We start from the raw sequence: 22,050 nt of genomic DNA on the forward strand, positions 1-22,050 counted from the left end.
GAGTCCAAACAGGGATTCAATAGGAAGTATTACTTGCACAGAAATGTATAAAGCACTTGAAAGTCAGGGTTATTGGCTGGACCTACGGTCTTTTGTGTCACAGAAGAATATGTCATAAGACTATCTGGCCCTTTGTTATCCTTATAATGAACTTTTAAAGCAAGAAACCATAGCATGTAGGTAAAATAATCACATTTTGTCAACTCAGTCATGCATCAATGCTTGAGTTACCAAAACAGTACACATCATTTTGCCACAGATTTATTTATTTATATACCTTATTTATACCCCGGCTTTCTCTACCCCAAGAGGGAACCAAGGCAGCTTACATACGGCAATTATTCAATGCCTTAAACACATACAACATTAAGCTTAAAATCCAGTGAAATAAAATTAATGCATATTTAAAGTTAAAAAAATTAAAATTACACTCAGTATTAAAATCACGCCATTTGTAGTCTGAGGCCATTGATGCTTCGGCAACTTCCTTGAAAAAAACCGAATAAATGTGCATCAAAGAGAGAGGCATGTTTTTGCTTATTCTGTGTATGTGAAAATGATGTATTTCAAAATGCTTGCCACTGCATTTTTTTTCTTTTCATGTTTTCTGGTTTTTTCCAAATTTCAGGAATATTTCACACAAGAAGCGTTTGTTTTCACAACAATATCATTTCATGCAAAAATACAACATTTTGCACAAATACTCTGGGGCTGATCTAAATCAAAGACTATTGGGATTTGTACCAAAAATAATGGTTGGCAAGCTATACTGAAACAAAATCCAACATTCACAAAAGTGATAATTTTATTGGCCAACTAAAAACACAAAATGCATCATGAGAGCTTTTGAAGCTTTACTGGCTTCCTCATCAGGTAAAGATATTTGAGATCATACAGGAGAAGAAAAGTGTCATGGGCCTACGATGTGTCTCAGATGTTGTCAATTATGGTGTGTTGAAGAGGACACGGCTGCTCTTTGCCATGTGGGGTCTAGAGATGCTAACATGAGGGAGCTAATGGGACTGAGAATAAGTCTTTGAAGTTTCTACCTCCAACAAAAGTAAAACTCTATCCAAATGTTTTTGGACTATGTGGTTTTAATGGTTGGTTTTAATGTTTAATGTTTTTAACTTCTTGATTTTTAATGTATTGTTTATTTTATTTGAATGTATTTGTGCAGCATCGAATTGTTGCCTACTTGTAAAGCTGCTTTGAGTCCCCTTTGGGTTGAGAAGGGTGGGGTATAAATATGGTAAATAAATAAACTCTTTCATTTTCTCTAAAATTGGTAAAGTCATCTATTCAACATCTATTTTTCCCCCAAATAGAACAGAACAGAGACTTTTAATGGAATGTAAAAAGAATGGGGTTGGTTTCACATAGGACAGGAATAGCCTGGATCTCAAGTCCTGTTATTTTTCTGTTGCTAATGGGGTTAAGATGTTGTTAGCTGTCTTTTATTGCAATTTGTCCCCAGCCCTTACATGAGCTCCATCAATTCCCACCAGTCAGTGAGGCTTTGGAAATAAGAAAGAAGACTTATATTACAATGCCTTATTGCAGCCATGTTTCTGGCAAGAGTGGGATGGAAACATCCTTCTGCATACCAATTGCCAGCAGAACAGATTTCCTTCTCTTGGTGCAGCTCACCTCTAGTAAAGTACATCTTGGGGGCAGAGGTAGCACATGAAATATGTAACTGAGGAATTGGTGGACCAATGTTTTATTGCATAGAATCCTTTGACAATAAGTGAAAAATCTCACATCAGGCAACCACTTACTGTATAGAGCAGGTATGGGCAAACCCAGGCCCGGGGGCCGGATGTGGCCCCTTGGGCTCTTTTCTCAGGTCCTCCTCTCTCTCACCATCCTATCCTTCTTTCCCTCCTCCCTTAACTCCCTCTTTCTCCCTCCCTTCCTCCTTCCCTTCAACCCTTTTGTCCTTTCTTCCTTCTCTGTTTATTTCCTTCCTCCTTCCCTCTCTCCCTTTCTCCTTCCTTCGTTTTTTTCCTTTTGTCTTTCCTTCTCTCTTTCCTCCCTCCCTCCCTTCCCTCAATTCCCTTCCATCCTTCCTTCCACCCTTATCTTCCTTTCTTCTCTTTTTCCTTCCTCCTTTCTTCCTGGGATGTTTTCTTCCTCCTTTCTTCCTGGGATGTTTAGCTGGGAGAAGAGAAGGTACAAAGGGTAGAGCTATGTTTCAAGATTTTAAAAGGTTTCCCACTGAGGAGGAAGTAGAAAACTGACTTTCTGCTACTCTGGAGACCAGGGCACAAGGAAGAAATGGTTTCAAATGGCAGGAAAAGAGATTCGACTGAAAAGATTAGGAAGGACATCCTGAGAGTAAGAGCTGTTGGAGAGTGGAATTGGCTGTCTGGGAGTATGGTTGAGTCTCCTTCTCTGGAGGCTTTTCCACAGAGAAACTGGATGACCTTTGGGGGTTTCTTCCAGCACTAGGATTCTAGGATTATATATCAGAAGTAGGCAATATGGGGTCTAATGGATACACTTTTTCTCTTCCGTCCACCATCTCATCCTGACCAAGACCAACCCTATTGGGATCCAAACGTTTCCTGTCTTTCCTTCACTTTCTGCCTCTGAAAGAGAAGAGGAAAGAGAGGAAAGGGCAGGGAAGGGAGTTGAGGAGAACCCCCTCCCTCCTGGCCTGCCCACCCCACTCTGGCCCATCATGTGCCCCCCCCCCCAAGTTAGAAAGTTTGCCCATGCCTGGTATAGAGCATCTCAATGTGTTGAAATATTCTTTCTTGCTGAAAATAATAAAAGCTGTGAACATTCTTTACATCTCCACTATCAACTGATTGCATACATATCTTTGCTAAGCACCTCCAACATTTCATCACTGTTTAGAAAGGAGAGCAGATCCAGGATTCCAGATGTTGTTGAACTGCAACACTCAGCCTTCCCGACCATCTGCTATGTTGGTTAACACTGAAAAAAGTTGCCACCCAACAACAGCTGGAGGGCCACCTGATTCCCACTCCTGGTTTAAGTTAAGCCTCATTTCTACTGAAACCAAGCCTATATATTTAGGCAAAGGTTTTCCCTTGATATTAAGTCCAGTCATGTCCGACTCTGAGGGTTTGTACTCATTTCCATTTCTAAGTTGAAGAACCAGTGGTGTCCATAGACACCTCCAAGGTCATGTGGCCAGAATGACTGCATGGAACGCCGCTACCTTCCCACCATTCCTATTAATCTACTCACATTTGCATGTTTTCGAACTGCTAGATTGGCAGAAGCTGGGGCTAACAGCAGGAGCTCACGCCACTCCCCAGATTCGAACCTGTGACCTTTTGGTTAGCAAGTTCAGCAGCTCAGCGGTTTAACCCACTGCGCCACCAGGGGCTACTATATATTTGGATCTGAATAAATATAACATGGATTCATCTTCTGTATCTTTATGCATCTATTCCATTCAATTTCCTCTCTTGCTTACCCAAGAAGCTGTTTCTAGACTGTGAAGACCTTGGGCAGAGGCTGACTTCTGTTCTTACTATTCTGGAAAGTGCCAACTATGTTGGCAACACTTTATGAATAAGCAGGTGTTGACGTTTCCAGTGAATACATGTTACCATTTGGAGTGACTATCCAAAGTGTACATTTGCTTTATTTTTTTATTTAAAAAGTAACAAACTCTTAATTTCAAGTGCTTTGGTTTTTAAAATGAAATAACATTATAATATCTGAGTACAAATAAAAATCTGCTCCATATCCAACTAGAGCCTCACCGGAACAGTCTGTACAGAGTAGGAGGAGGAGAGAGACAGCAGCAAAACTGTGCCTGAGTAACAAATGATGGCAAATTTCAGTGACAAACTGCAAAAACCCCGATAAAGAATAGACTTTATACTTCAACAATATAATGACAATATTTTATTTAATCTATTAAATTTAAAAACATTTTTGCCGCATTCATTTAGTCAGAAAGGTCCCAGAGTCACTTACAACTAATCAATTCAATAGTCCTTGTTCTTAGAGTTGTACTCTAGATAAGGCAACACAGAAGGGAGAAGAGATGGGGAGGGAAGAGGAACAAATAATTTCAGGCATGATAAGGACCTGAATAAAGGGCTACTTCCCATCTTACTCAGTGTATAAAGAAGAGTGGAAACCAGATGGAATAAACTGGATTTATTCCACTGGGTGGAATAAGTGAACATTACAGGAAGAAGACAACTAAATGGGGTTCCCATTAAATCAGAGACTGCACAGAATATGAACAAATCTTACAAAACTTAGTGTTCTAAACCACTAAGTAAACAAATGGCATTCTAATAAAAGAAAGGTTGTGTTGTGCTTGGTACTGCTGAGCCCAAGAATAAATTCAAGCAGTCCTCAAAATGCTTTTAGGAATTTGGATAGTGCTCCAGACAATAAGATTTCTTATTGTGAAAGCTAAGCAGGACCTTCCCAAATTAGTACTTGAATGGGGGCCACCAATGAATACCAGGTGCTGCGGGCTGTATTTTAAAGGAGCTGGCAAAAGCATCTCTGAGGATTCCTTGCCTAAGAAAATGGTATCAAATTCATAGAGTCTCCTTAAGTTCACAAGTTCACAATTGCTGGGATTTGTAGGATGATGGCTGCAGTTCCAGTTACTCTACCCTACTGCTGTGAAAATCTTCCTTGAATGCACATAGAGGCTATGATGTCATTAAAGGAGTAAAGTGAACTTAATAGATAGCAGCAGTCTGCAGTGCCTCAGAGAATTATTGTTAATATGATGCTCTTAGCACTGTTTCGGGAAGCAATAACACCCCATCTAACAACAGACAAGACATCTCACTCAGCCCACACTGTCTGGTGTCCACATGTCAAGTGTCCTCATAATATTTAGGGAAGAATGAAGTCCACAGACAGAGGAAACCCCTATTGACAAAGATAGATTTCTTGATAGAAGCATTGACTTCCAAGACACAACTGTAACAGAAACTACAGATTATGTCGGGTACGTATCATTCATAAATAAACATTTTTTTACATTGATTTCAAATGTTTGTAAATAATTAAATCTGCCCCATAATCTGTCCAGGGAAGTGCTGCATCAGACATGACCAGAGATGGCCCTAGATTCAAAGAACAGTAGATATAAATGGAGATCTCAACCTTTCCACTTTTTTGTTAAGATGCATAGAGAAGAGAGAGAAAGGGCAGAGGAACAGTCGTGATTTGTATGTATGGGTGATGCCGTGACATAATCATCATGCCTGTCCTCAGTTTAGGTCAATTTCTGCAGGGGTAGCCATGCAGCAAAACCTAAAAATAAAAGTCTTGCGGCACCTTAAAAAAATAGTAAATTTTACATCATAGGCTTTCAAGGACTAAAAACAAAAGTCTTGGGGCATCTTTTAAAAATTAACAAATGCATTACGGCATAAGCTTTCAGGAATTAAAATCTATTTCACTAGAGGCATGCGGTCATATCTTCTGCTGCCAGGTATAAACACATGTGGCTGTAGGGAAAATAAACAATGCCGTCAAAATGAAATGAGGAAAAAGGAGACTGACGATTGTATGACAGCTTAAATCTATTTAAAATCCAAGTGGTAGCTATTCAGAAAGAAGCATTGATGACAATGAACAATATGACACTAGTACATTAATTAACTTTTGTGAGAAAATATTTTTTTTAAAAAATCTTAATTCAGATTGAAGGAATGACGTTTCTGAGTCATGTTTAAATAAAGTGTGCAAACTGAAATTGGATCTACCTACAGCCTACTTCAATTTGCACAGATAATGTCAAATGAGGAATTTGGAAAGAAGCAAACTAAGAACAACCAGCATATTAATAATTTTAAACATCCTGCCCTCTTTAAATAAAATAAAATAAAATCCAGTGTAGTGGAATAATCCTTAGGAGAACTTCCTAATGTTCAGGAGATCCCACCTGAACCTGAGGAAGAACTTCCTGACTGTGAGAGCTGCTCAGCAGTGGAACTCTCTGTCCCAAAGTGTGGTGGAAGCTCCTTCTTTGGAGGCTTTTGACCAGAGGCTGGATGTCCAGCTATCAGGGGTGTTTGAGTGCAATTTTCCTGCTTCTTGGAAGAATGGGTTGGACTAGATGGCCCAGGAGGTCTCTTCCAACTCTATGATTCTATGAAATAGGAATGTGTTACATCAACATAAGCATGTTGTAAAACCTAAACCTTTCTGCCAAATACATTTCTGTCTTTGAAGTGCTTTAACCTAGTTATGTGTGTGTATGTAACCATACATATATGGTTACGTAAGCAAGGATTTCTATTATGGGCAATTTCCATAGTACATACTGAGCATCTCTTCTCCAGAAATCTAAAATATTCTATAAAATTACCTTCAAGCTATGTGTTTAAGATATATACAAACTTAACATGCATTTTGTGTTCAGACTTGGGTCTCATTTTCAAGATGTGTCATTAAGTTAATGCAAATACAGGTTTGTTTTTTTAAAAAAATCTGAACACTTCTGGTTATAAGCATTTTTGAATAAAAGATACCAAACCTGTATTGAAAAATAAAAGTTACTGCACCAGTAAATGTGTCCATGAATAAAATGCACAAAAATAATTGGCCAAGTTCAGTCATCATGATCAGCCAAGAAACCATGGAAACCTTGACTTAACAAGCACAAGCAAGCTGTCCAGTCATTCCAACTTGGAGCCAAGTGGCAAAATAAGCCATAGAGGGTTAGTCCATTCAATCAACCAAAGTCCCCATAGTTTCAAGGTTTACTGTGATATTTAAATGAGTTTCTTCAGTATTAAAGATATTATAAAAAAAACTCAACAAGTACACAATATGGAGCAATATAGTTTAGTTTGACTGCATACAATTTACAACAAACAGCTGTGTCCAGGGTCTGCAGAACCTTTCAAAATGAATATTTCAAAACATGAGTTCATTTCCTCTTCTTATATCATAAAAGGCAAAAACAGAATGATTTCAGTTGCCAACTCTCTGATAAAAATTTATATTTCAAAACTATTATCATCAGCTGCCAAGGCTCCAAAGAGGGTTGCATAATTCATATTTTTCCTGTTCTTAGCATTTTAAAGAAGTGTGTCTTTATTTCTCACACTGAACCAAAAACAAGCATCTACTAATCTTTATTTCCTCATCCTAGCAAAGGTGTTTGGTGGCTTCTACTTCAGTAGTTTTGGCCATTATTCTAGACTGCAAAAGAGCTGACCATGGTGCTAAACTTATCAGGAGAGACATAATTGTTCCTTACAATTCATATTAAAAGTCATATTAAAAGCATCACACAGAGAATCATTTAGCTATCTTTGCTACTGTGTGATACCATTTCTTTTGGTTGATTAAAACACTTTTGTTTCATATCATGACTTTCATTGATACACAGAAATTGGTAACATCACTGCATCCACAAATGTTTGCAAGTAATCTGAACCCTGAATTTCAGCAAATGTCCAGATTTAAATAACTATGCTCAAGCAAGAATCTTTACATGACCACTTTTCTCTGATCATGGCAAGATCTTTGCAAAAGTTGTTCCACTGGTCTTAGAATAGGGAACCAAAATGGCATAATAATGGCCTTTCAGAAAAGTTGATGCTTATTTTTCCTACTGTTCTTAAATAATTTGCTCCCACACTTTCATTGTAACTTTTTTCCTTTTTTTTCTTTTTAAACTTGCCTCACACTCCAGTTTATTGGAGTTTAATTTTACTTTTAAAAAATCAATAAAAATATTTTTTTAAAAAGAAAGAAAAGTTGAATCTTATAACTTAAATACCAGAAAAGGTGGGGATGTATTTTCCTTCTTTAATACATAACACAACTGTAACCTCCAACCTGTAATTGAAACCAAACACCATTGTTTATTACAATAAAGAAGGTTATGGCTGAGATTAAGTAATCCCTACATAACCAGTGGGGTTAGGCAAAGTGAAGCATCCCTTTCAGGGTTGCTGTGGGCTGCAACCCAAGAACATCTGGATGTAATAAAAGAGTAGTCAATTCTTTATTTATTTATTATTTATGGGGTTTTTTCTCCAAGGAAATCGTAGAGGTAATTGAATAGTTTGGGATACCACAGATATTCTGACCAGGAGTGTCATTAGCTGCACAGTTTCAGGCAACAAATGTCTTGGGGCAGTCCATGTGATTGATTATCTTTTTTTTTTCAATTATGGGGAATTGTCTGATTAAAGGTCTATAACAACTTACACAGTTTTTTAAAAAACTGTAGTTGAACAATCTACATCCTCAAAAATTCTTCTTCCTAGGTCTACACTGGGTCAAGTCCTAGACTGAATCTAGACTAGGGAAGGGAGTCATGAAGCCCTTCAGAGGTTGCTAGATTGCAATTACCAGCTTTCCTTACCATTGGCTATAACAGTCTCAAATTGCTGTGAGCTGCAGTTCAAGAACATCTGTAAGCCCACAGTTCTCAATAGTCCACACATGAATAATTTTTAAAGGACTCTAGTCAGAGATGATCTGAATCAGCTGGAGTTCTGCCCCTTTCCAAAACACATTACACTATAAAGACACCCACTGAAAAAGCACCAGAAATGGAAACCAAACAATACATTCCACATACCAGCAAGAGATAGAGGTTAGGAATAGCCAACTGGGAACTGAGCAGGGCTTGGACTGCTTCGTGCACTTTATCTGGGCAGTGTATCTAGAAAGACCTCATGCTTATCCAGCATTTCAAATAGAAGTCTGACAGATTGCACAAGGGAAAGGCATAAAGAAAAAGGCCTACTAGTCAGAACTATTCTACAGTCTCCCAAAATCAAGTTAGATGCTTTAAAATGGTACCTAATCAACTTAGGTTGATTGATAATAAATCATATTGTTATATTGAAGATGTCATATGCAGGAGGGAGCAAGCTTGTCTTCTGATGTTCCAGCAACAGATTCAAACTACAGGAAAGGAGAGTCTATCTAAACATTAATAAAAGTTGCCTGAGGGTACAAGGTGTTGGATAGTAGAATTTGATGCTTCAAAGTTTGACTGAGGACCCATCTACATTGGGTACAAAGTCTGGGATTGGTCTGAATCATTGTTGCTTTGAACCAGCCCCAGATTACACCACAGTATTTACACCACTCTGCTCCTGAACAGCATCAGTGACCAAAGTGGAGTCCTCACTGTTCAGTCAAATCAAACTGGGTTCAGCCCCACCAGACTGCCACCATTACCTTCTCTTTTTTGTTGCTATAGTATTAGCTACCAAGTGCCAAAGAGCTCCTGTCCACTGCTCAGCACATTTGCCAATGCTTGTGCAATTTGGAGAGGAGAGGGGAAAAGGAAGGGATAAGTGACAGTCAGGAGCTCCCCAGCAACAAAAAAATGACAAAGGTAAATAATTCCCTTTCCTTCAAGCCACAAAATGTGGGAAAAGCAGGCATGTGGTGCTGGACCATGGGATCAGAACCAGCCTAGCTGCTCACACACACTGAAATGCAGAATTACTTCAAAACTTGTATTTCCTAAATTCATTAAAAATAATAACAACTTCTTCTCTTGGTTGATGTAGGATCACTCTGTGGTATATATGGCAGTGTGAAAATTAAGGAAGTGTGAAACTGATCACTGTCTGATGAGTGCTTTTTGTAAACATGGTTGAATTTCCAAAATATATTTATTCTTTATTTCAAACTGTTGTGGTAAAAACATTCATTTGGTTGATTGACAAGCAGCTGTTTTCCTACAGCAGTAGCAGGTGAGCAGCAAATTGGCCAAGATGTCATACACACAAAACAGGTGTTATAGCACCTTGATACCACTAATTGTCACGGCTTCATGCTACTTAACCCTGAGAGTTGTATTTCTTTTGGACTGCTCTAACACATTTCACCCTGAACTATACTGAGGCTTTTTGGCACTCAGACAAAAATCAAACTACCCCATCAAATTGCAATTTCCAGGATTCTTCAGATATATCACAGTGTTACAGTTGTGTCGTGTGACTACACTAAAGAATTCACATAGATACACTACAGGAAAAAAATTTTAAAAAACTTTCTCCTGACCTGCAGTGTGACGTAATGGTATGAGCTTTGGACTACAAGTCTGAAAGACCAAAATTTCAACTCCCTGCTCAGCCATGGAAACCTGCTGAGTGACCTGAGGCAAGTTACTCTCTCTCAGTCTCAGAGAAAGACAAGCGCAACAACTCTCTGAACAAATCCTCCCAAGAAAATCCCATGATGCATTTGCCTTAGGGTTGCCATAGATTGGAAACAACACAACAAAATTGTTCACCTATATGAACAGTGTTCAATCTAGTTTGACCATAAGTTACAATTGATTATATAAAGGTTAAGAATATATTACAATTTGACAATAGAAACACAATATTGGTGGGGGTGGAAATCTGTTGGAAGTCAATGGATAATTTCAGAACAGAAAATGCAAATTACTAAAACTTACTGTTCAAAGACATTGAAGAATTCAACAAATCCAGTTAGAAATTGCTGCAATGATATTAAAGGGATGACCAAATCCTACTGGTATTTAATTTGTTGCAATGCTTTATAATTGTTTGATGTCAATGTTTATTGTATTAATATTTAATTTATGGTAATTTTATTTATTTGTTGGTTGCACTTTAAGGCATTGAATATTTGCCGTGTATGCTGTTAACCATCCTGGGTCCCCATTGGGGAGATAGGACAGGATACAAATACAAATGAAGTTTTATTAGTGGGTCCCTGTGAGTTTTCTGGGCTGTATAACCATGTTGCAGAATACTTTTGGAACATGGCCATACAATCCAGAAAACTCACAGCAACCCAGTGATTCCGGTCATGAAAGCCTTCAACAACACAACATTTTATTGTTCTTTTGTTTTATTATCATTATACTTCACATCCCTCCTTTGTCTTTGCCATCCCCTGTCAACAGCCCTCCCTATAATTAAGAGCTGCCTTAGGGGGAAATCCAGTGCTAGGACAAATAAACCAATTTCACCATGTTTGCTTCTTGTTTTGATTGAATGCTTTTCGAGGGAATGGGTGAGGATTGTGATATGCATTCAAAAGTGTGTTGGCAAGTCTAGTCTGAGTTGGAGCACCGTAACAAATGCTATGATTGCTTGCAACATGCTTACTACCTATTTACACTGTTCAATAAATGAGTGCCAAATATTCTTTCCATCTGCTCTGATTTTTTAACTTGCACAAGTGCACATTGTCTTCCACTATTTTTATTCCCACTTTTTAAAGTTTCTTCACCAAAATAAATAATAGACTTTTTTTATATTAAATTCAAAATTCAAAACTATCTAAACTCTGTTCCAAATACCAAATTCCATAGGATACATTAATAATTCATTTCTGTCAATAATAATGGCCAACTGTTAGTACTCGGTTTATTCTTGTCAAAACATTTTTAATCTGTCAAAACATTTTAAACCACTCTTTGTCCTTGTGAACATGAGACTGGTGCACAAATATAATTAAAACAATAAAATCCAATCAGCCTACATCCAAGGAAATTATTTAAAAATCAATTGAGTGCTCCATGTTCACTGTTTGTAGATGAAGGATATTGATGAAGGATATATGCAACAATAATGAGCAAGAAATGGCTTATTCAGGGGTGGTTTTATTTTGAGCAGCAGGCAGACCTCTCTTTTGTAAAACATAAAAAATTGCAACTAATACAACAAATCCTTCATATTTTGGTTTGAAAGGTATTCATTCAATGCAGAGTATAGGCTAGATTGAGATATATATATATATATATATATATATATATATATATATATATATAATCATTGAGTTGGAAGAGACAATAAGGCCCATGCAGTCCAACCTTCTGCCGTGGAGAAACACACAATCAAAGCACTCCCAACAGATGGCCATCCAGGCTCCACCTAAAAGTCTCCAGAGAAGAAGACTCTACCACACTCTCAGGCAGCAGCATATTCCACTACCAAATAGCTCTTACCATCAAGAAGTTCTTCCTAACATTTTAGGTGGGATCTCTTTTCCTTAAGTTTGAATCCATTGCTCCATGTCCCTGTTTCCAGAGCAGCAAAAAAACAAGCTTGCCCCCTCCTCAGTGTGACATCCTTTCAAATATTTAAATATGGCTATCATGTCCTCTCTTAGCCTTTTCTCTAAGTTATATCCAGCTCCCTCAACCATTATTGATAAGGCGTAATCCCTAGACTTTCAGTCTTGCTGAGACTGTTGTTGTCCCAGCCATTTTTGTCAGGTGGCTACATTTGAAGGGAATGGCTGGAATCCTGCATGTTCCTTCCCTATACAGGAGTCATCGAGTCAGAAAATTCAAGCCCGAACCCCTTCCTACAATCCTTACTTATCAGGGGCAGCTGCTGTGATCTACAGGAATTTGTTCCCTGTTGCTCAGGAGGCAGCTGCCTGCTGTTTCCATCTCCTGCAATGATCGATCCTCCTTGCAACAGGCAGAAATAGTGTCCCTGTTACAATTTGAATTTACACTGGGATCACTCATGCAGGATGGGGTGGGAAGGACAGCTATCTGTTTTCCAATGAACAAGGGAACAGACTCCCATTGATCACAGTAGCTACTACCCAGTAAGTGGAGACTAGGGACTTTCATGGTCCCCACAGAGCCCTTAAACTAGGGGCTACTATTACACAAATATGTGACAAGCACCTTACTCAAGGTTATTAATTCATAGCTACCATATGACCACTGTTTCTTGCTTCTTGGCTGTCAATATTATAAACTCCAGTTGTAAATGTAAGAAAGGCAGGAACACAGGAAACTATTTACACTATGTCAAATCTCTGGCTAAGTGATGGCCACACATCAATTAGTTGTGTCTCTCCAGGATTTTAGACCCTTTCCCAACCTTACCTAGAAAAACCGGAAATTGAACTTGAAACCTTTCATAGTGTTTCTTTCAGGCTATCTGTGTGGGAGACCAAAAATTGATTCCCCACCCTGGAGAATGTGGCGGGGAATGGTACAATATTTGTCCCCATTGGTTTCCTTGTTTCCTGGACCTGCAACTGATGGCTTGTTGACCAGAACAAGTCCACAGGCTACCACTTTGAGCAGCACAGCCTTACTGCTAATCTTTGGCACTCTGTGGTCCAATCCTAACAAAAAATAGCTTTGCATTTCCTTTAATCCTGATATGAATGAAGGTCTGCCTGCTTGTATATGCAGATCATAATCTACAATACAGTTGATAGGCTCAGAATTATTTTTACAGCCCCAAATGCTTCAAGGCACACTTCTCACAATTAATACTGGACAATACCCAAGCTTCCAAGTGACGTAGGTTTGATTATGAAAGGGAAGCTTAACATTAAGTGGCATTAAAGAGGATTAAGTAAATTAAGTAAATTTGGAGTATAACTAAAGAGCTAAATTATGCCAAAATAACCAATGCTGGAAAGTGATCTGCTTCCATCAGTGTACATCTAAAAACCAGGCCTTTCTAGATATAATCTGTAACAGTGTTAACATATTCTGTCCTCTAAAAACACTAGAGAAAGCTCTATTGGCCAAGAAGTAAAGGAGTATAACTCTTTGGCTTTTGGCTTACTTTACAAATAAAAATGCCAATGGAAACTGTAGTTAGTGAGAAATTGTGATTAGATGAAACCTGGCGTAACTGATCTAGTAGCTGAGAAAAAAATGGCTCTGTGAACTAAATACAGTAGAGTCTCACTTATACAACAAAAACAGGCCAGCAGAACATTGGATAAGCAAAAATGTTGGATAATAAGGAGGGTTTAAGGAAAAGCCTTTTAAACATCAAATTACCTTATGATTTTCCAAATTAAGCACTAAAACGTGTTTTACAGCAAGTCGACAGAAAAAGCAGTTTAATACAGGGTAAAGTTATGTAGTAATTACTGTATTTACAAATTTAGCAACAAAACATCACAACAGCTGTGGATCCAGGTGTGAGGCAGACTGCGTTGGATAATACAGAACATTGGATGAGCGAAGGTTGGATAAGCAAGACTACACTAATTTGTTTCTTTCATCTTTACACACATGTACCTGGAGTAAACCCTTTGAACTCAATGGAAGTTACTTCTGATCAGGAACAAGACAGTATAGTTAATTTTCAGTTGTTTCTTCTCCCACCCCATTCCACTGACACAAAATGCTTTCTGATTTTCAACTAGCCCTTGTGATAACAGTCTGATTCTACATAGTCCCAAAATGTTAACTTTGGGTCAATTTTTTGGACTAGGATAAACCATAAAATTCCTATTTTAGTTTCTTCACTTTGCTTGATATTGGCAGGGTAATCAACTGTTTGCTTATGTAGCTGTATAATTTAACTTTGCTGAAATAAAAGGATGAATCAGAAATGATTCACAGAGGCCAACATTCCTATAAGGAAATCACTTCCACAATAGAAAATATACAAATGCTGTATGAATAGAGGAGCATATACAGTATGACCTCTGTATCCACAGTACCAATAACCAGTGTTATCATTCACCCATATTCAACAAAATATGTTCTCTTTAAAAGCATTTCTCAGGTCCTCCAGTGTGACTCTATTTAATCTGTGATTTCACATATCTATGTGAATTCCAGAAATATATCTCAGGTGGATACAGGGGTTGGACTGTAATGATTTTACATATATTGAGTATACCATGAAGAATGGTTCTAGTTCTGAGCAATCAGTGTGTTCGCTGTCAATTCTGTTTCCATGGGTACATCTACATGATCAAATTGATGCAATGTATTGTTGAAGGTTTTCATGGCCGGAATCACTGGGTTGTTGTAGGTTTTTTGGGCGTATGGCCATGTTCCAAAAGCGTTCTCTCCTGACGTTTTACTTGCATCTCTGAGGATGCCTGCCATAGATGCAGGCAAAACGTCAGGAGAAAATGCTTCTAGAACATGGCCATACAGCCCGAAAAACCTACAACAATCCAGAATTGATGCAGTTTGACACCACTTGATCTGCCATGCCTCAATGCTATGGAATGGTGGGAGCTGTACTTTTACAAGGTCTTGAGTTTTCTCTGCCAAAGAGTGCTGGTGTCTTGCCAAATTACAAATCCTAGAACTCCATAGCAATGAACCATGGCAGTTAAACTAGAATCAAACTGGATTCATTCTCCAGTGCAGGTACATTCCATATCACACCCATACACAGCACTGAATGTTACTTTTTTTGTACTATGGCTCCCACAGTTCCCAACCAGCTTGACCATAGTTTCACTGGTGGAAAAATTCTGGGAGCTGGGATTTTAAAGAGTATATTTTTCCAAGTTCTCTGTTAAAGGAACTTACTTTTTGTGCATTACTAACATGGACAAGAAGCATGGTTATAGGTTCCCAAAGTTCTCTCCCAGATTCAGAAGTTCACATCAGAGATCGGACTAAACACTAGATCAGTGATTCTCAAGTTTGGGTCCTCAGGTGTTTTGGCCTACAACTCCCAGAAACCCCAGCCAGTTTACCAGCTGGCTGGGATTTCTGGGAGTTGTAGGCCAAAACACCTGAGGACTCAAACCACTGAACTACGTGATCCTATGGAAGCCATGTTGCCTGTACATCTGGGTGAGTAACTCCTGTATCTAGGGCTAGAATGCAAACAAAATCAATAACACAACTTTTAGAGGATCAGTTGCTACACAGATGGTGTCCTATGACAATTTTGTGTTGTTGACAATCCAGTGATTCAGTGCTCATGTACACAGGTTCACAAATAGATTCAAGAGAAAGTCAGTGATTCAGAAAGCCATCAACAAATTGACAATCTTTGTAAGAAACACGGTATGTGATCCTATGAACAAACAATGGCTCAGGATAGAAAATTTGCCAGGTATAAAATTAATCTTGGGTTCTGACTCATGACCAAATCAGTATGCAGGGACAGACTGTTCATTTTCTCCTCTGCTCCTCTGAATGCATTTCTGCTTAACAGAAAAAGATTTATTATGAAGGATGGCAGGCAAGAAGCATTTCCAAGAATTACCACTGTCAAGAAGAAAGCTTTTGTACCAGTATCTATAAAGTAAAATGAAAAATACCATGAACAGAGCTATGAAGCACAAAAGAGGGGGGTTGGCAAATCACTGACTATTACAATGGGAATAAAAATATATTTTGAAAGGGCATATGAAAAACAAAAGATACAAAAGATTGATTTAGTCATTTTTACAAGATCATTTTTATGGAAACACAACAAGCATACAATGGGCCCTTGACAGCCTACCTGGATGATCAAGTCCTATTCACTAAGTGGCAAAATCAAAGTTTGACCTTTTTGGAATTTTGGAGGGTATTATTTTCAAGCTATGGATAGTGGAATCTATGGATGCAGAATCAGTGGCTACAGATCCAACTGTCCTAACACTTTTTTATTGTGTCAGGAGTGACTTGAGAAACTGCAAGTTGCTTCTGGTCTGAGAGAATTGGCCACCTGCAAGGACGTTGTTTTACCATCCTGTGAGTCTTCTCTCATGTCACCGCATAGGAAGCTAAGGCTGACAGACGGGAGCTTACTCCATTGCGTGGATTTGAACTGCCGACTTTCAGGTCAGCAGTTCAGCTGGCACAAGGGTTTAACCCATTGCGCCACTGTGGCTAACACTGTAAACACCCAAGAGAGATAGTCATTTCTGCAGCAAAATAATGTAGCATAGCAAATAAATAGGTTTCCAACCAAGAACCTGGCTCACACACAATGCTAAATCCTAGCTGTATTTATTATTAATTGCAGTTATATCTCACTCATTCTCCCGTTTGCTAGGACAGCCTTCCTCAAGCCCCAACCAGACTGCCTTTGCAAAAAACAACGAGGCCTTCTTTGTGTCTCCAGCAGGAGAAATGTATGCTATTGTAGCCTTTCAAAGCTTTAATTCTCAAATGTAGGCCTTCTAGGCATTTTGTAGTTCAACTTCCAGGATTCCTTGCTATTGGCCACACTGGCTGTGACTTACAGGAATTAAGGTCCAAAATATTGGCAGAACCAATTTTGGAGACCACTGTTTACAGACCATCTCTTCAAAAGAGGCAGAAAGGAAGCCATCATGCCATTAGACTGTTATTTGTAATTTCACTGCTTGCCATTGCAGTAGAGTTATTCTCTATGCCTTTTAGATTGCTGTTTGCTTCTACTTCATTTTGATAACGCAATATTTAAAAATACAATTTAATCTTTTTTTTTAAAAAAACACAGAACAAAAACTCCCCACTGTTATATCTGCTAAAAAGCTGTTAAAAAAACATGCCTATCTATTATTCTCATTATTTATTCTCTAGTGCTTTATAATTTGTTTCTGTAATTGTCTGTTTCAATAGAATAGATAAGATACTTTAAATTAGCAACAGGTAAAATGGATTAGCTGCACCTGCTTTTTGGTGATTTGATATATGTGAGGGAATGTGTTTCTTCTGCTTCTGCCTTAGGATTTTGGGTTAATGGTAATTTGTCCAAAACAGACTAAGTAAAGTCAATTGGTATCCATCTTTTACAGCCCATTCTTAATCTTCCTGAAGTTATATATATTTTAAAGATTTATTTCCTCTACTTTATTTTTGAATATATTTCAGTTTCAAGATTTCAAGACTTTTTCTAAAGCTGTAGCCTTCATAACATCTTGCTTCCACACTCTCAACACATATAATTTTAAATCCAATTTAAAATAAAAGGCTCTGTAATGACTACTGCGGAACCCAAAATTATACTGGCATTTGCATTTTTCTGAGAACCTAAAATATTCTTTTGTACTGCAGTGTGGTGCGATAAGGCCTCCTACCAGTGTTTTCATTATAGGTTCTCTGCTTATGATAAGTTTGAAAGTATTTTCATCCTATATATACCTTTTGCCTGAGAATAGCAAGTTATACTATTACTCAAGCCAGAAGAGACTTTCTAGAAGGAAACCCACAAGGAATTTCAGCTTAGAAGCAAAATATCTAAAGGACCATTCAGTGGCTGAGGTCATTCCCAGAAGGCTGGTAGCCAAAACACCATGGGGTAGCCCCTCCTCTGCATTTATGAATCGCATCATTTCTATAAGTATAAAGTAGTTATCAGGGTTTGTTTGGTTTTTTTTTTTGTCATGTCAGGAGCGACTTGAGAAACTGCAAGTTGCTTCTGGTCTGAGAGAATTGATGGTCTGCAAGGATATTGCCCAAGGGATGCCCAGATGTTTTGATGTGTTACCGTCCTTGTGGGAGGCTTCTCTCATGTCCCCGCATGAGGAGCTGAAGCTGATAGACGGAGCTAATCCGCGCTCTCCCTGGATTCGAACCTGCGACCTGTCGGTCTTCAGTCCTGCCGGCACAAGGGTTTAACCCACTACGCCACCGAGGGCTATTATCAGGTGGATCTATTTTAGTTGGGACTAATATCTGGATTAAGATCCAGTGTGGTATAATGGTTTCAGTACTGAACAAGAACTCTAGGGGCCCTTCCACACGGCCATATAACCCAGAATATTAAGGTTGAAAATCCCACAATATCTGCTTTGAACTGGGTCATCTGAGTCCACACAGCCATATATTCCAGTTCAAAGCAGAAAATGTGGAATTTTATTCAGCTATGTGGAAGGGGCGTTGGAGTCTGGGTTCAAATCTCCGCTAAGTAATGGAAACCCACTGAGCAAGTCACATTGAGACTCGGGCAATGGCATATCCTCTCTGAACAAATCTTATTAAGAAAATGCTGTAGGATCACTATACATTGGAAACCACTTGAAGGCACAAAAAGAACAACAATTGGATTGAGTCTAAACCTGAAGAAAACAGGAAAAGTATCTGTCAAGTAAACCATGCTGCAAACAAAGGACACAACTTCAAGAGAGTTGATAGGCTAAACACAAAGCAAAGAGACATTTATTTTAAAAAGATACTCTTGTATGCACCCAAGAATAGCTCCCTAGAAGAACATGAGTCAGAGTTCACCAAAATATCACATTACACCAAGCATGCTGTGACAAGAGAGAGGAGACGGAGAAAATGTCCACTCCATGCGTGCCTCTCACTAAGTGGCATTTTCTCAGAAGCCTGGGGCATAATACCCTAATTATAGATTTTAGTAGCAGCACAGCCCCATAAAGGCCTCTGCATAGGTACAGAACAGGAGCACCAACTTTATAAGACTCTCAGACCAGCCACTGTCAAGTCCTATAATAATGACAGTTGATGAGCATAATCTACGCTGTTGTGCAGAACAATACCTACTGCTCCTTGTTGCAAGGCAGGCAGCTGCATGGAGCTCAGTTTAGCCTAGACAAGATCTAGCTGTGCTTTGCAAGTACATTCATTGTCTCATTCAGTTGTGTGCACAAACACAATTAACACATCTGTGCTGCCACAAAACTTATGACATTATATATAGCAGCACTTATATATACAAAAATACTATATATATATTGTATTTTTGTACTCCACCTCTCTCTGTGACTCGAGGTGGGGTATAATGTCATAAAACCAAGAGATAAAACACTATTAAAATACATACAGCAAGATATACAGAGTTAAAATGCAAGTTAAAATCCACTAATAAAAGGCAGATTCAAATTCACAACTTAAATTTGACTGCACATTTGCAGCATATTTGATTATTGAGACCCTCTTGCTTTTTACTGGATCTGCATAACACATAAATGAGAGGGTTAACCTCCCCCCAAATCTCTCCCATATTGCAAAGAAATATTGATCGAAGTTCTTATTAACATCAACAGTATACCTTTATAGCACTTGGATACCATTTTAACTGGCATGGCTGTATCCTAGAGAATTCTGGGATGTATAGTTTTATTAGAAGCTATATTTCTCTGCTAAAGAGCATTTTATGTGCACATTTCCCTAAAACACAGAGTTAGGGTCCTCTAGCAGCCACAACCACTAAAGTCAAACTGATGTAACTGATTAGTATAGATATATCCTGGGAAACAAAGTGTGGTTTAAAAAACAGAGACGCCAAGCTAAACTGACCTGCTTACATTCTCCTTTAGGGATCATATCTGTACATTTTAAATAGTCCTTAATCCCATACTGCTACTGGATGCACAAGATGCTCACAAAGTGAATAGCTTCCTGGAACCAAAGTACCTGATGGATAATTGTTCAGTCTCTAATATTCTCTTGATATGTCAATATAGAAACATTGTAGAATATTATATACAGGTTTGAAACAAACCTTACCAAATGAGGGAGACTCCCTGCCGTCTTCTAGTTCTGAATCTCGTTCTCTGTCTCTCTTTCGGTGTTTGTGTCCACGGTGTCTGTGGCGTCGATGGCTTTTCCTCCCTCCCAACGGCACATGAACACCAATGAACAAAGTCCTGTGGCCTAGGGAGCAGAGAGAAGGTAAAATGAAATATATATCTGAAAATCACATATATTACTACTGGAGTAAAACCAAAATATTACTTCTGTATGGATGTAAGTCCTTTAAAAAAATAGTAGAGAATTGACACTTGGAATTAGATTCTGAAAGAGAATGAAAACTATCCTAAGCAGGCCCGTAGCCAGGATTTCGTTTCGGGGGGGGGGGGGGCTAAAACATTTTCAGGGGGGTTTCGGGGGGGCTGAGTCTGAGTGAAAGAGGGTCTAGCCTAGCAAACCTTTTGTATCATTACCCCAATACCCCCATGCATATGGGATATATTGAGTATGGTGATCAGATCATGATATGAATAAACATAACAGTTTAAATAATGCACCAGTGAGGCCTTTTCGCGAACCAGCATGAGAATTTCGGGGGGGGGGGGGGGGGGCTGAAGCCCCTCAAGCCCCCCCCCCCCCCCCCCGGCTACATGCCTGACCCTAAGTTAAATGTTTTAGGGCAGGGTAGGAAAATGTTGACTCACCCGATGTTTTGAGCTAGAACTTCCCTTATTGTTGCTCATATTAGGTGGGCTTGAGTAGCTAAACTCCAAAAACCTATGAGCCAAAGGTTCCCCACATCAGTCTAGGGCAGTGGTTCTCAACCTGTAAGTCCCCAGATGTTTTGACCTACATCTTCCAGAAATCCCAGCTGGTTTACTAGCTGTTAGATTTCTGGAAATTGAAGGCCAATACATTTGGGGATCCAAAGATTGAGAACCATTGGTCTAGGGTAACTTGAATACCCACAGGAGTAATGAAGCATGTAAAACAATGCAGTTAGGAGTTTCCAATGCTGCTTTCATTGTTTCTCAATGATATACAACAAGTAAGATATAGGATGCTCTCCTGATGTTGGATGTTGATGTTTATACTAGGGGTCATATTTCAAAAGGTGGAGAAGCATCACTCACCACAGGAGAAGGGACACCCTCTTTGGACTACAGGACACCTTTTGTTAATGCCCTTGACATTCCCTGACATGGGTCAAGTTCCTGCCTGGACCATTAACGGCCCTTCCACACAGTCCCTATATCCCAGGAACTGATCCCAGAATATCTTCCAGTCTGCTGCCAAGCACAATTCAAAGTGCTGGCTTTAGCCTATAAACAGTTCCGACTCAGCTTACCTGTCCAAATGTATCTCCCTCTATGAGCCAGCTACGAGGTTAAGATAATCTGTGGAAGCCCTGCTCTCCACCCCTTTCGCAAGTGCAATTGGTGGATACGAGAAACAGGGCCTTCTCAGTGGCCCCTCAGCTATAGAACTCCCTCCCTAATGAAGTTAGATCAGCCTCCTCCTGGCTTTCAGAAAAAGGCTAAAGATGTGGATGTGGGATCAAGCATTCAGTTAGTAACCCACCAGAGAATTATGGAGGAGTGCAATGACAATTTTGGAATGACCATGGATTATGATTTTGGATAAGATGATGTTAACAGGTGTTTTTAAAGTTTGATATGTTTTAGTGATTGTTTTAATGTATATGTTTATTTTATTATACAGGTATGTTTTACATGGCATCGAATTGTTGCCTATATATGTAAGTCTCCTTGAGTCCCGTGGGGTATAAATAAGGTAAATAAATATCTGCTTATCCCAAGTTTTCTGGCAGTGCGGCCTCATATAACCCATTTCAAACCAGATAACCTGGAATCAGATCCTGGGATATAAGAACTGTGTGGAAGGGGCCTAAAATGTATCCTAATCAGCATAGGCAAGTATGTTACAGGGTAAAACAAGGTAACTAGTTC

The 22,050-nt window shown here is 38.9% G+C and overlaps 1 protein-coding gene across 6 annotated transcripts in view; it reads right to left on the bottom strand.

Moving 5' to 3' along the window:
* SLC4A10 (solute carrier family 4 member 10) overlaps nt 1–22,050 on the bottom strand; it is a 199,634-nt gene that overhangs the window by 88,014 nt on the left and 89,570 nt on the right. For all 6 annotated transcript variants that reach the window (XM_060777877.2, XM_060777869.2, XM_060777832.2 and 3 more), the window contains one exon: nt 20,117–20,263. In XM_060777877.2, coding sequence (XP_060633860.2) covers nt 20,117–20,263 — 147 coding nt within the window. The remainder of the gene's footprint in view (nt 1–20,116; nt 20,264–22,050) is intronic.

This window comes from Anolis sagrei, chromosome 1 (assembly GCF_037176765.1).
Source record: "Anolis sagrei isolate rAnoSag1 chromosome 1, rAnoSag1.mat, whole genome shotgun sequence".
Taxonomy (NCBI): domain Eukaryota; kingdom Metazoa; phylum Chordata; class Lepidosauria; order Squamata; family Dactyloidae; genus Anolis; species Anolis sagrei.